The 12,093-nt window shown below is 37.4% G+C and overlaps 1 protein-coding gene and 1 non-coding gene across 3 annotated transcripts in view; one reads left to right on the forward strand and one right to left on the reverse strand.

Moving 5' to 3' along the window:
- The window catches only part of BLNK (B cell linker), a 74,981-nt gene extending 63,045 nt beyond the window's left edge, over positions 1 to 11,936 (forward strand). Inside the window, exons 15-18 of one of the 2 annotated variants that reach the window (XM_060643072.3) lie at positions 2,635 to 2,702; positions 3,524 to 3,607; positions 6,193 to 6,348; positions 11,541 to 11,936. In XM_060643072.3, the coding sequence (XP_060499055.2) occupies positions 2,635 to 2,702; positions 3,524 to 3,607; positions 6,193 to 6,348; positions 11,541 to 11,660 (428 nt within the window). In that variant the 3' untranslated portion in view covers positions 11,661 to 11,936. The remainder of the gene's footprint in view (positions 1 to 2,634; positions 2,703 to 3,523; positions 3,608 to 6,192; positions 6,349 to 11,540) is intronic. The other variant, XM_060643073.3, reaches the window with a different exon arrangement.
- On the reverse strand, positions 798 to 905 carry LOC132685719 (U6 spliceosomal RNA). The gene has a single exon (XR_009613288.1). It is a non-coding gene; the product is annotated as a U6 spliceosomal RNA (small nuclear RNA).
- Positions 11,937 to 12,093: the final 157 nt, after the last annotated feature.

Here is a 12,093-nt window from a genome sequence, read left to right on the forward strand (position 1 = left end):
TCAACCTAAGTCATTCTTTCAACTGACAAATCCTTACTAACCATCTGTCGCATGCCAGACACTGTTCTAGACACAGGGTAGACAGCACTGAACAAAACAAATGAATCCCTGCCCCTATGGAGCTTCTATTCTACCAGGGGAGATAGACAAAAACCAGAAACAACTGGATAAATCATATGCTATCGGGTAAACGTTAAAGTGCTATAAAGAAAAAGAAAGCAAGTTGGCAGGGGTAGGGTCACAGAGTAAGGGAGGCAGTGGAGTCTGCTGTTTCGGATGGGGCGGTCAGGGCCTCAGCTGGAAAATGGGGTCTAATAGCTCCTCCCACAATGGGCCCAGGTGAGGACAAAATGAACTAAGATGTGGAAAGTAGAACAGGACTGGCACTTATTCCAGGGTCAGAAAATATCAGGCTTGAACTCCCCTAACTGCCCAAGCTGCAATAACCACCAACCACCTTATACTGTGTGGCCTGGGAGAGCCTGACCCCCCACCTTCTGTGGCTGCGCCCACCCAGGAGTACTGTCCCGACCCATGAGAGCGCACCCTTTCTTCACGCCCAGCCTTGCTGGGCCCGCCAAGCCATCATGGCCCGATCCTGTTACAACGGGTGGCTGTCGCTTTTGAACATCCAGGAGACATCTAAGCCTGTTTCTCCTGCATGCTTCCCTTCCTAATAAAGGACAATTCTGGTTGCTCTGGTCAAAAACTTAGAGTTCCCCAGGACTGCTGGCTTGCTTGCTTGCTTGCTTTTTTATTTTTATTTTTTTAATTTTTATTTATTTTTTTATTTTATTTTTTTTATGGAACGCTTCACGAATTTGCATGTCATCCTTGCACAGGGGCCATGCTAATCTTCTCTGTATCGTTCCAATTTTTAGTATATGTGCTGCCGAAGCGAGCACATTGCTTGTTTTTTTAAAAAAACTTTTTAAATGTTTATTTTTGAGAGAGACAGAGACAGACAGTGTGAGTGGCAGGGGGAACAGAGAGAGAGGGAGACACAGAATCCGAAGCAGGCTCCGGGCTCTGAGCTGTCAGCACAGAGCCTGATGAGGGGCTCGAACCCACGAACTGTGAGATCATGACCTGAGCCGAAGTCGGATGCTTAGCCCACTGAGCCACCCAGGCATCCCTCGCTTGCTTTCTTCACACACCTTCCAGCTATTCTTTCAAAATATGATTGATATCCAACCATCCACTGCCACCATCTGTTCTGGGCCATCATCGTCTCCTGCCTGGGCTTGCAAGAACACCAAACTGGCCCCTTCTCTCTGCCCTTGCTTTCTTGGATCTATTTCCAGCCCTGCAGCCAGAGTGACCTTGTTGAAAGGCAGATTACATTACTACTCTGTTCAAAACCCTCCAAAAGCTTCCCATACCGTGTCTGTTAAGGCTCAAGTCATGCTAAGGGGTCCACCAAGTCCTACACCGCTGGTCCCTTCATTACCTGGTGTCTGACTTCATCCCTTATTTTTCTCTCCTTTTCCCTCCACACTCCAGGCACAGTGACCCCCTCTCCATCCCTCAAACATGCTAGGCCCCTTGCCCTATTCCCCTTACCTGGAACACTCTTTCCTGAGATATCTGCATGCCTCCTCCCTCTCTCACTGCAGATCTTACCTAAATGTCACCTCAGTGAGGCCTTCCCGACTAGCCTATTTCAACATATTGCTTTTCCAAAGCTAACCCCAACCCCCTTCCCTGCTTATTTTTCTCCTTGCACTTACAACTCTGTAATATTGCATACATATTTCTTATGTCTTTATTGCCTGTCTCAATCACTCCATTAAAACTTAAGCTCCATGAGGGAAGGGCATTTTGCTGTTTTGTTTGACCGCTATATATCTATCCCCAATGCCTTGATCCATGGCAGGCACACGATGATGAATGAATGAATGAATGAATGAATGTAGTATTTTCTGTATTTCATGTGTCTCTATTTAGACTATATAGACTCTATTTAGACTATAAACTCCTTGAGGAAGTTTATGCCTTAAGGCAGCAATTTTCACATGTCTTGGTCTCAGGACCGTTTAAACACTCTTAAAATCATTGCAGACCCAAAGACCTTTGGTTCACATGTTTCTTTCTATTGATACTTAGTGTATTAATTAAAACAGACATTTAAAACATATTTATTAATCCATTTTTAATTAAAACTTTTATTTTTTCCTTTAAAAATGTTAAACCCATTACATGTTAACATAAAATATTTTCATGAAAAACCACTATATTTTCCAAACAAAAACAATTGAGTGGAAAGAGTGGCATTGTTTTGCATTTTTGAAGTCTCTTTGATGCCTAGACTAACAGGGACAGCTGGATTCTCATATCTGCCTCTACATTCAATCTGTTGCGATGTTTTTCTGGCTGAAGTATATGAAGAACTTTGGGCTTCACAAAGATACGGATTTGGAAAAGACCTCACAACCTCTCTGAAAGAATCCTGGGGATTCCTGAGGTCCTCAGACCATGCTTTGAGAACCACTGCAATTAAGGATTTTTTTTGGTGTGTGAATGATTTGTCAGTGTGTGTGCCCCCTGCAGCGCCTAGCACAGTGTTAAGAGTATGGACATAATAACTTCTCAAGATAAGATGAAGACCCCGTTGATTTTTCAAATCCCTTCCAGGATTTCCAGAAGGGGGAAGCCCAGCTGTGGATGGCCAATTTTCATCTAACCCTCATTTGTCAGAACAGGTATGAATGAACTCTTATTGCTACCATTAAAATGCAGGAAAGGGCGTGTTTTCTTGTAAGGGGTTTGGGGTAAAGCTTGAGGACAGACTGTATTTTAAAAGTCAGCTTGTGAGTTATCACTTGCTGATGGATACAGACTACACTTTTCTTTTTCAGGGATTAAGTCCCTGCTCGATGTATTCCACTTTGTATTCTAGATGCCCTAAATAACAATCGTGTTTCTTCAAAACTAGCAAAGAAGTATGTTGTTTTTATTGTTCTTCCTCTCACATAGATTCTATTTAAACTGTGTAATTTTCTCAGAATAGATCTGTGGAAGCATATGATATTAAAACACACAACGCAGCACAGTTTTTAAAAAGACAGAGAAAGAACTCTGTATGCCCTTGGGCAAGTCTCCCTAAGCTTTCTCAGATGTCAAATAGGGATGATATTATGTGTCCTTCTTGCCTTCAAAACAGTTAAAAGAATCAAATAAGATAATATTTGGTAAAAACATTTTGGAAATTAAGAAGCACTCCACAAAGCAACAACAATAAGATCACAATAGAAAGGGAGATTATAACTTATTTAGGAGGAAGGAATAAATGGCTCAGGAATCAGGCAGGATTGATTGATTGATTGATTGATAAGAATGCTCAAGCACTAAGGCCAAATGAGAAAAAAGTCAATTATGTAATCCTGTGATTGATCAAAAGAAGCAGAAAACTCATTTTCAAATTACTGGTCCAAACACAGATTTGTCTTGGTAATGCAAAGTGGGACTTTGTTTTCAGTGCACAGAAGGTACTGTGCTACTGACATTCTTTTCCATTTCACAGGAAGCTGACATCCACTGCAAGCCGTGGTATGCCGGTGCCTGCGATCGAAAGTCTGCTGAGGAGGCTTTATACAGATCAAACAAGGTTTGACCATTTAAAAGACGTTTTTAATGTTTATTCATTTTTGAGAGAGAGAGAGAGAGGAGAGAGAAACAGAGCCTGAGCAGGGGAGGGGCAGAGAGAGAGGGAGACACAGAATCCGAAGCAGGTTCCAGGCTCCGAGCTGTCAGCACAGAGCTGGACGTGGGGCTCGAACTCACAAACCATGAGATCATGACCTGAGCCGAAGTCAGATGCTTAACCCACTGAGCCACCCAGGTGCCCCAGGTGTGACCATTTTTAAATCCCATATTCTGTTCCCAGTCTACTATAGGCACAGCTGTCATCCCAATAATTCGCTGACCAAATAATTGCAGCGATTATAGATGCAGGGATCTTTTTTATTTACTTATTCAAGAGCCATTGCCATCCCCTCCTGTCCTTCAAGCATCTCCCTCTTTGTTCCTACATCTTATTTCTATTTGTCCTTCCTTTGCAAGGATCCATAGGCCCCACTGCTCTCCAAACAGTGGGAGAGAAGGCTGCAGGGGCAGATCGCTGTAAGGCTTGCTCCTACATGAGATCCATTCAGGAGTGAGAAGTAACAGTCTATTTTGGATCAATGCATGGGTTAAAAGATCAAGGTCAAGGTGGCAGAAAGTACCTGGAAGTAAATTTTTAGAGAGTCCAAGGCAAATCATGTAGGAAACACTAGAAGCAGTTAGTTTAGAAAATCCAAAATTAAAGTGCCACCTTTCCCTTTCTTGCTCTTTCCTTCTTCTTCTTTTTTTTTTTTTTTTTTTTCACTTGCACCTACTTTGTCAGAATATATGACATTTACATACTGGTTTTTGCTACCTTTGCTCTAGTCCTACCTCTACAATTAAATATATTAAATGCTTTCCATTCATCCCTTTGCTGGCTGGCTTTCCAGTTATCTCTTTTTGTTTGACAAATCTCACCTTGTAGTAGATTCTCAGGAAGGACTATGTTTACATTATTCCCTGAGTTCTTGCACATTCAAAGCTGTTTTTTTTATAACCTGATAACCTGGAGGATACCTTGACAGCTTATAAAAACCCTTGTCTTGAGTTTTGAAAGTGTTGCTCCATTGTATTGTCTTGTTGTTTTTTTTTTAAGTTTATTTTCTTTTTTGAGACAGAGAGAGAGAGAGCACACACATACACACACAGAGGGGAGGAGCAGAAAGAAGGAGAGACAGAATCCTAAGTAGGCTCTATGCATCAGCACAGAGCCCAATGTGGGGCTCAAACTTGTGATCCGTGAGATCACGAACTGAGCTGAGACCAAGAGTCAGACGCTTAACCAACCGAGCCACCCTGGTGCCCCACCTTGTTTTATAGGATGTTTTTGAGAAGTCCGATGCTAATGTTATTTTCTTACCCTTATGTGTAATTTCATATTTTAGTCTGAAGGCTCTGCAGACCTTTTGTTTTTAAAATCTAATAGTTTTCTAGATTGTGTCTCTGAGTTGATTTTCAGGTCAATTTTTTCAGATAGATGGAACCCCTTTCTATATATAGATTTAAGTTTTCTCTTATTTCCAATAAATTTATTTCCAATAAATTTATTTTTCCAATAAAATTCCAGTCTTAAACAGTAGTTCTCTTCTATTGTTTTGTTTTTCTCTTCAAGGACTCAAATTACATGCATTTTGGGCCTTTTTTGTCTTTCTTCCATTTAAACCACTGTGACCCTATTGTATTTCTTCTTCTTCTTCTTCTTCTTCTTCTTCTTCTTCTTCTTCTTCTTCTCTTAAACCTCCTTTTTTTGTTGTTGTTTTCTGTCTTGGTTGCTTCCATGCCTTCCTTTACTCATTTATCGTATCTTCATTTAAAGGTATTGTCCCTTGGGCATCTTGTAATTTCTTCATTTCTGGCCCAGATTTGTCTTTCTCTTCAGTTTCCTTCCTGAGTTTGATGAACTCTTGGTACATTTCTTCCTTCTGCTTTTTGTCCATTTTTTGTTCAAAATTTTTGAATTTCTGATAGAGAATATTTATTTTTTAAGTTTTTAAATTATGTATTCATTTTAAGTAATCTCTACACCCAACATGTGGCTCAAACTCACGACCCCAAGATTAAGAGTTTCATGCTCTACTGCCAGACAGACACCCCTAGAATATTTTATAAAATATTTAATTAATTTGGTATGTTGTGTTACAGTTTTTTCTGCTTCAGTATAAGTTTTGGGGAAGAGAATTCTCATCACATCAAATGTTTTGATTCCCAATTTCTGCTTTCTTCTCATAGTACTTTTAAATGGAATTTGTTTCGTATTTCTTTTAGTCATAGGTAACTTGTAGACATGGTTCCTAGTTCAAGAGTGCTCTTTTTATTTAATCTTAATCTAAAGATTAAACATTTCTAAATCTATAAATATAACATCTTATTTCATGCATCAAAAAGCTGGCACTGACCTCACTCCGGATTTTCTGTAAGTATATATTTTACTGAAGTATTTTCTTGGAAAATAATAAACTATAATCAATGATGAAAATCACATAGCTCAATAATTACATTTTGAATATAATGTAGGTATGAACTTATTAATAACCTATGAAAACATAAGTATACTCACCGTAATCATGTTTTTCTTTTAATAAACAGGATGGATCATTTCTTATTCGGAAAAGCTCCGGCCATGATTCCAAACAGCCATATACACTAGTTGTATTCTTTAATAAGCGAGTATATAATATCCCTGTGCGATTTATCGAAGCAACAAAGCAGTATGCTTTGGGCAGGAAGAAAAATGGTGAAGAGGTCAGTAACATCTCTTTTAATCCAACTCTATAACTATGTATTGAGCACAATGATGTCATAGTGTGTTAGGTGCTAGAAATGAAGAGAAAGGATGCAAAGGCACTCGGTGTGAGGCTTTCATACATGTCATAAAAAGAGTACAAGATAAAATACTGTGTTCAGGCAGCATAATCTACAGAAGACAGGAGGATAGACTTGCATGATGTAAAGGCTGCACTTAGTCCCTTTATCCTGTTACTTAGTGGACTCAGTCTGATTCAGTATTTTGGTTCAGAGGAATATAGAAATCAAAGTTGAAATGTCAAGTAGAATTAATGTTGTAAGAATGAAGGTCAGTGTCCAGAGCTCCTAAGTCAAGAACTAGGATCTCAATTCAAATACCAAAGCAGATGACCAAGGGGGCACCTGGGTGGCTCAGTCGCTTGAGCATCCAACTTTGACTCAGGTCATGATCTCACGGTTCATGAGTTCGAGCCCCGTGTCGGGCTCTGTACTGACCGCTTGGAGCCTGGAGCCTGCTTCGGATTCTGTCTCCCTCTCTCTCTGCCCCTCCTCCACTCATGCTCTGTCTCTCTCTCAAAAATAAATAAACATTAAGAAAAATTTAAAAGTAGATGACCAAGGAAGGATCAGAAGAGATGCAGAAACTTGTGTTGATATATTAGATTCCCATGGACCCAAATGAGCTTTTGGGCCTGCAGCAAGAGAAAAGCATTACAGTAGGTCTTGAGTACTAACAAGATTTAAAGTCCAACCCCTCTTTAATCTGGACTAAACTCAATGTTTACCATACCTCTTCTTAGCCAGTTTGTTTTTATAAGTGAGCCCTGAAATATGGGCTGGAATAATCCATAAATGGTCAGAAAGGGAGTGAAACTTGTACTGGCCTGGAGTAATGGGTTGAATTTGAGTAGCTAAAATGAAAGTTAAAGATGAGAAGGAGAAAAGTGGAAAGAACAATCTAAGCAGAGGAAATAGCATTTAAAAATTCAAGTTAAGAAATATTTATTTTCAATACTCCTTCAGAAAGAACTATACCCATTCCGAACCCAGCACTTGTTAGAAAGCATCTGAATTGTTAGAAATTGTCATAATTGTCATCTTCTCCACTAGATGAGGCCACGGACTAAACTAGGTCTTGCTCATCTCTGTATTTCCAGAATCACAGAAGAATAGCTGACTTTAGTGGATATTTGATATATACTTATTAAATGATGAATTTATTTGTTGATTGATTACAGGCAGGAGAGTAGCATTTGTAAAACAAACCGATAAGGTCTTCTGTCAATAAATATATTCTTTATTTTGCCTTTTTTTTAATTATAAAAAAATTCATATCTTAAAATTTACCATATTAGTCATTTTTAAGTGTGTAGTTTAGTAATGTTAAATATATTTGCAATGTTGTAAAACAGATCTCCAGAGCTTTTAATCTTGCATATTTGAAGTTCTATGTTCATTGAAAACAACTCCCCTTTTCCACTTTCCCCCAGTCCTTGGCAATTATCATTCTACTTTCTATTTCTATGAATTTGACTGCTTTAGATACCTAATATAAGCAGGATCATACAATATTTGTCCTTTTGTGACTGGCTTATTCCATGTAGCATTATATCCTCAAGGTTTATCCATGCTGTGCAGTATGTGACAAGATTTCTTTCCATTTTGAGGCTGCATAGTATTCCCTTATATTGTATACCACAGTGTGTTTATCCACTCATCTGTTGATGGACCTTTGGCTATTGTTGATGGCTCTCATAAATAGTTCTTCTATGAACATGGGCATGAAAAGGTCTTTGAGACCCTGCTTTCAGTTCTTCTAAGTATATATCCAGAAGTGGGATTGCTGGATCATATGGTAGTTCTATTTTAAAATTTTTGAGGAGCCTCCATATTGTTTTCTGTAGTGATTACCTCATTTTACAATCCTACCAACAGTGCTCAAGGGCTCCAACTTTTCCACATGCCTCCCAAACACGTGAAGTTTTCTGGGATTTTTAAATAGTAGTTATCTTAATGGGTGAGAGGTGATATCTTACTGGGATTTTGATTTGAATTTCTCTGGTGATTAGTGATTTTGAGCATCTTTTCATTTGTATATCATCTCTAAAGAAATGTCTATTCAAGTCCTTTGCCCATTTTTAAATTGGGTTATTTGATCTTTTGGTTTTGTGTTGTGGGAGTTCTTTATATATTCTAAGTTTTAAACCATTGTCGGATAGGTGATTTGCAAATATTTTCCCCCATTCTATGGACTGCTGTTTCACTCTTTTGATTGTGACCATTGATGAACAGAAGTTTTTAAATTTAATGTAGTCATATTTGTCTATTTTTGGTTTTGTTGCCTGTGTTTTTTGGTGCCATATTCAAGAAATCATTGCCAAATACAATCTCATGAAAATTTTCCCCTGTTTTCTTCTAGGAGTTTTATAGTTTGGGGTTTTATTTTGCCTTTAATAAGGTCTCAGATAATCAGAAAATGCAAAAAGCCCTGAAACTGAAGACACAAAACATAGATCAAGACCAAACTTGGGTTTTAAAATATAGATTGCATTATCATTTAAAACCAGTTAAATCTTTCTCCCTCTTTCTCTGATCCTCCCCTGTTCATGCTCTCTCTCTCTCTCTCTGTCTCAAAAATAAATAAATGTTAAAAAAAAATTAAAAAAAAAAGGGGGGGCGCCTGGGTGGCTCAGTCGGTTAAGCATCCGACTTCGGCTCAGGTCATGATCTCACGGTCTGTGGGTTCGAGCCCCACATCGGGCTCTGTGCTGACAGCTCAGAGCCTGGAGCCTGTTTCAGATTCTGTGTCTCCCTCTTTCTCTGACCCTCCCCTGTTCATGTTCTCTCTCTGTCTCAAAATAAATAAATGTTAAAAAAAAATTTTTTTTTAAATAAAACCAGTTAAATTTTAACAGAACTGTCTGCTTTTTCCTACTCAGAAAAAAACGTCATTCTCACTGAAACCTTTATCTGATAAATCTTTCAAAATAGATGCTCTTCATTAGTAATCATTGGTAGCAGATGATGGTGATCCCAGTAGGGCAGAGTGACTTTGGATGGATGGTTTCATTCTAAAGCCTCCCCAGGCCATGGTCCAATACTTCTTTAAGAGGGTTAAGGGTAGGTGAGGGAGCTGTCATGTTTAGAACTCCTGAAACTCTCTCATATATTTTGAACTCTCAGAGGGACTCTGGACTCTCTTGTCCTGCTAAGGAAACTCTGGTAAATAGTGATTCCTTTTGGCTTAAAGAGTCTTTATCACTATCACTCCCTACATATCCACCCTATAGATACCAAAAAAAGAAAAAAAAAGGGGGAAAAAGCATATTATTATAATGGTATCTGGAAGTGCTGACAGAGTCCATTAAAACTCTTAAGTTATCTACAATAAAAAGGTTATTTCTCCCATATACTGAACATCTTAATGTAAAATTAAAACTTTGGTTACATGATGTCCACCATATGGATATTGTGAAAAGTCTGTTTGCCTATATTTGCGTAGAAAAAGAAACCAATTGATTAACTGTTCAACTACTTTATGCAGTTGTTTTGGCATTATATAGATACAGTATTGAGTAATTTTATAGCTTTGATATCTATTTGCTTTATTTTATGGACCATGGGATTTTGAGTTATCAAACAGTTTGTTTTTCTGTCCATGTATGAATATCTCAAAAACAATGAATTACTATAGACAAAAAAAAAAAAAAAAAAGCACTGAAGGGAAATTGCAACTAAGTTATGCTCATTCTACATCCAATATGTTTCAACTCTCAACTCTGCTCCCTACTTCACACATTTCAACTCACCTCAACTCCATATTTCAAACATTTCAAATGCCCAAACACTCCAACAAAGAAATACTCAAAAATATTCAGGGACTAGAATGACAGACTGAGATGTTTGTTTGCGTAGTTACAGCAACTCTCTCCTGTGTTTACTGGGTTCAGAACACTTTTGCTTGGAATCCACTTAAAAGAGATTGTGCTATTCCATTTCCTGGTTCTTTCGTCCATCAATTTAACTTCCAACTGCATTCAATTTAACAACATGCTATGCCAAGCAAACAGAATGAATATCATTGATTTCATTGGCGATTGACAAAGAGCTGAGTGATTGAAGAGAAAGCTAAGAAATAAAAACTGAAGATACTTGAAGGTCCCTGTCTCTTACCTCTCCTCCCTGACCTAATATTCAGATAGCCAATTATCTAAAAGACAACTGGTATTTCATTTGAAAAAGTTGACCAGTATTCTGAATACTTTATTCAATATATAGATATTTAGAAGGTATTCAAATAACTAAAAACTTTTAATTCTGGATGTTTGTCTTTATATGAAAAATTAAAATACAATAAAATCAATTGGTAATAATTACTAAATTTATGGCAGTGTGACAAAACAATAACTACCTTTTTGAAAATGACTCTAAATGCATTTATTTATGATTGTGAGCTCATAGCACTTTTTTATAATCAATGCATTTCATTTCCTGTTCTGTGTTATATTTATTTTGTGTTCCTTTCAACTATTGATAATTTTCCAGAAGAATATTTTAAAATCCATAGACAATAGGAATTAAAATTTGGGAAAATAAATATCTATGGCAAGAACTTGGCATGGATTACATTATTAATTACCTCTAAATTAATTATTAATTAGCTCTGGGAGCTAGAGCAGAAATGGAAATATGAGAATTTGTAAAGCTTCTTTATTCAAAAAGGAAAACAAAATAAAACAAGCATGGATTAATCTGGAAAATAGTTCTTCTGACACCAAATTCTAGGGTTAATTTATTACATCAGTCCTTATATCTAAGATTTATGCAACATAACAGATAGTCTATGTTTTGTAAAAATGTAGAGAAACTCAGTGTGTGACAGTTTTACACTTGTTACCAAATAAAAAACTATTAAAATATTGCATCATAACTCAATGAAGTAATTTCTCTAAGAGGTTCCACTAATTTAGGCTGCCAGTGTTTTTAGTGTTACCAAATATAAGAAAGGCCAGAGTTTGCCACCTCAAGTGTTACACCCTTTGTTAAATTAGACTTTTTTGGGTAGAATGTCTGCTGAGACCTAGTTAGTAACTTTGACTAACTTGAGAAAGTGGGAGAAGATGGGAGGAGCAGAGCTCTAAGTTAATGTGAATTCCAATGTTTAATTCATTTATCTTTTCTTGCTCTAGTACTTTGGAAGTGTTGCTGAAATTATCAAGAATCATCAACATAGGCCTCTGGTTCTTATCGACAATCAGAATAATACAAAAGATTGGACAAGATTGAAATATGCAGTTAAAGTTTCATAGATTTCTTGAAAAAGGTCAACATCATTGCTTCAGACATTTTCCTTATTTCTACTTTTGAGAAAAAGCCCCAAAACTTCATATTTTGGATTATGAACCATCCACTAATAAGATAGAAGATGGAGACAGCTATTGAGGTGGTCACCCATATCTTTATAAGAAGCTCACGCGGACTTGTCCTACTGTCTGACCTGATGAACTGTGAATATTTGGTGAGGTTGCGTTATCATGCTACTAAAATTCTCTAAATAAATGTCTTTATTTAAAAGAAACAGGTGTAAAGTCTTTTTAGTCATGTAAGAAAATAACACTCTATTTTCAAAATAAGAAAATAATACTCTTGGATTAAAACAGGGCTGCTGGAAATTTGGGCCACCACAATGGTCACTGGTACACTACTGTAATGCCTACTGCCAATGCTTGACAATTATGTCTT

The sequence above is a fragment of the Panthera onca genome, chromosome D2 (genome assembly GCF_046562875.1).
Source record: "Panthera onca isolate mPanOnc1 chromosome D2, mPanOnc1 haplotype 2, whole genome shotgun sequence".
NCBI classification, from domain to species: Eukaryota; Metazoa; Chordata; class Mammalia; order Carnivora; family Felidae; genus Panthera; species Panthera onca.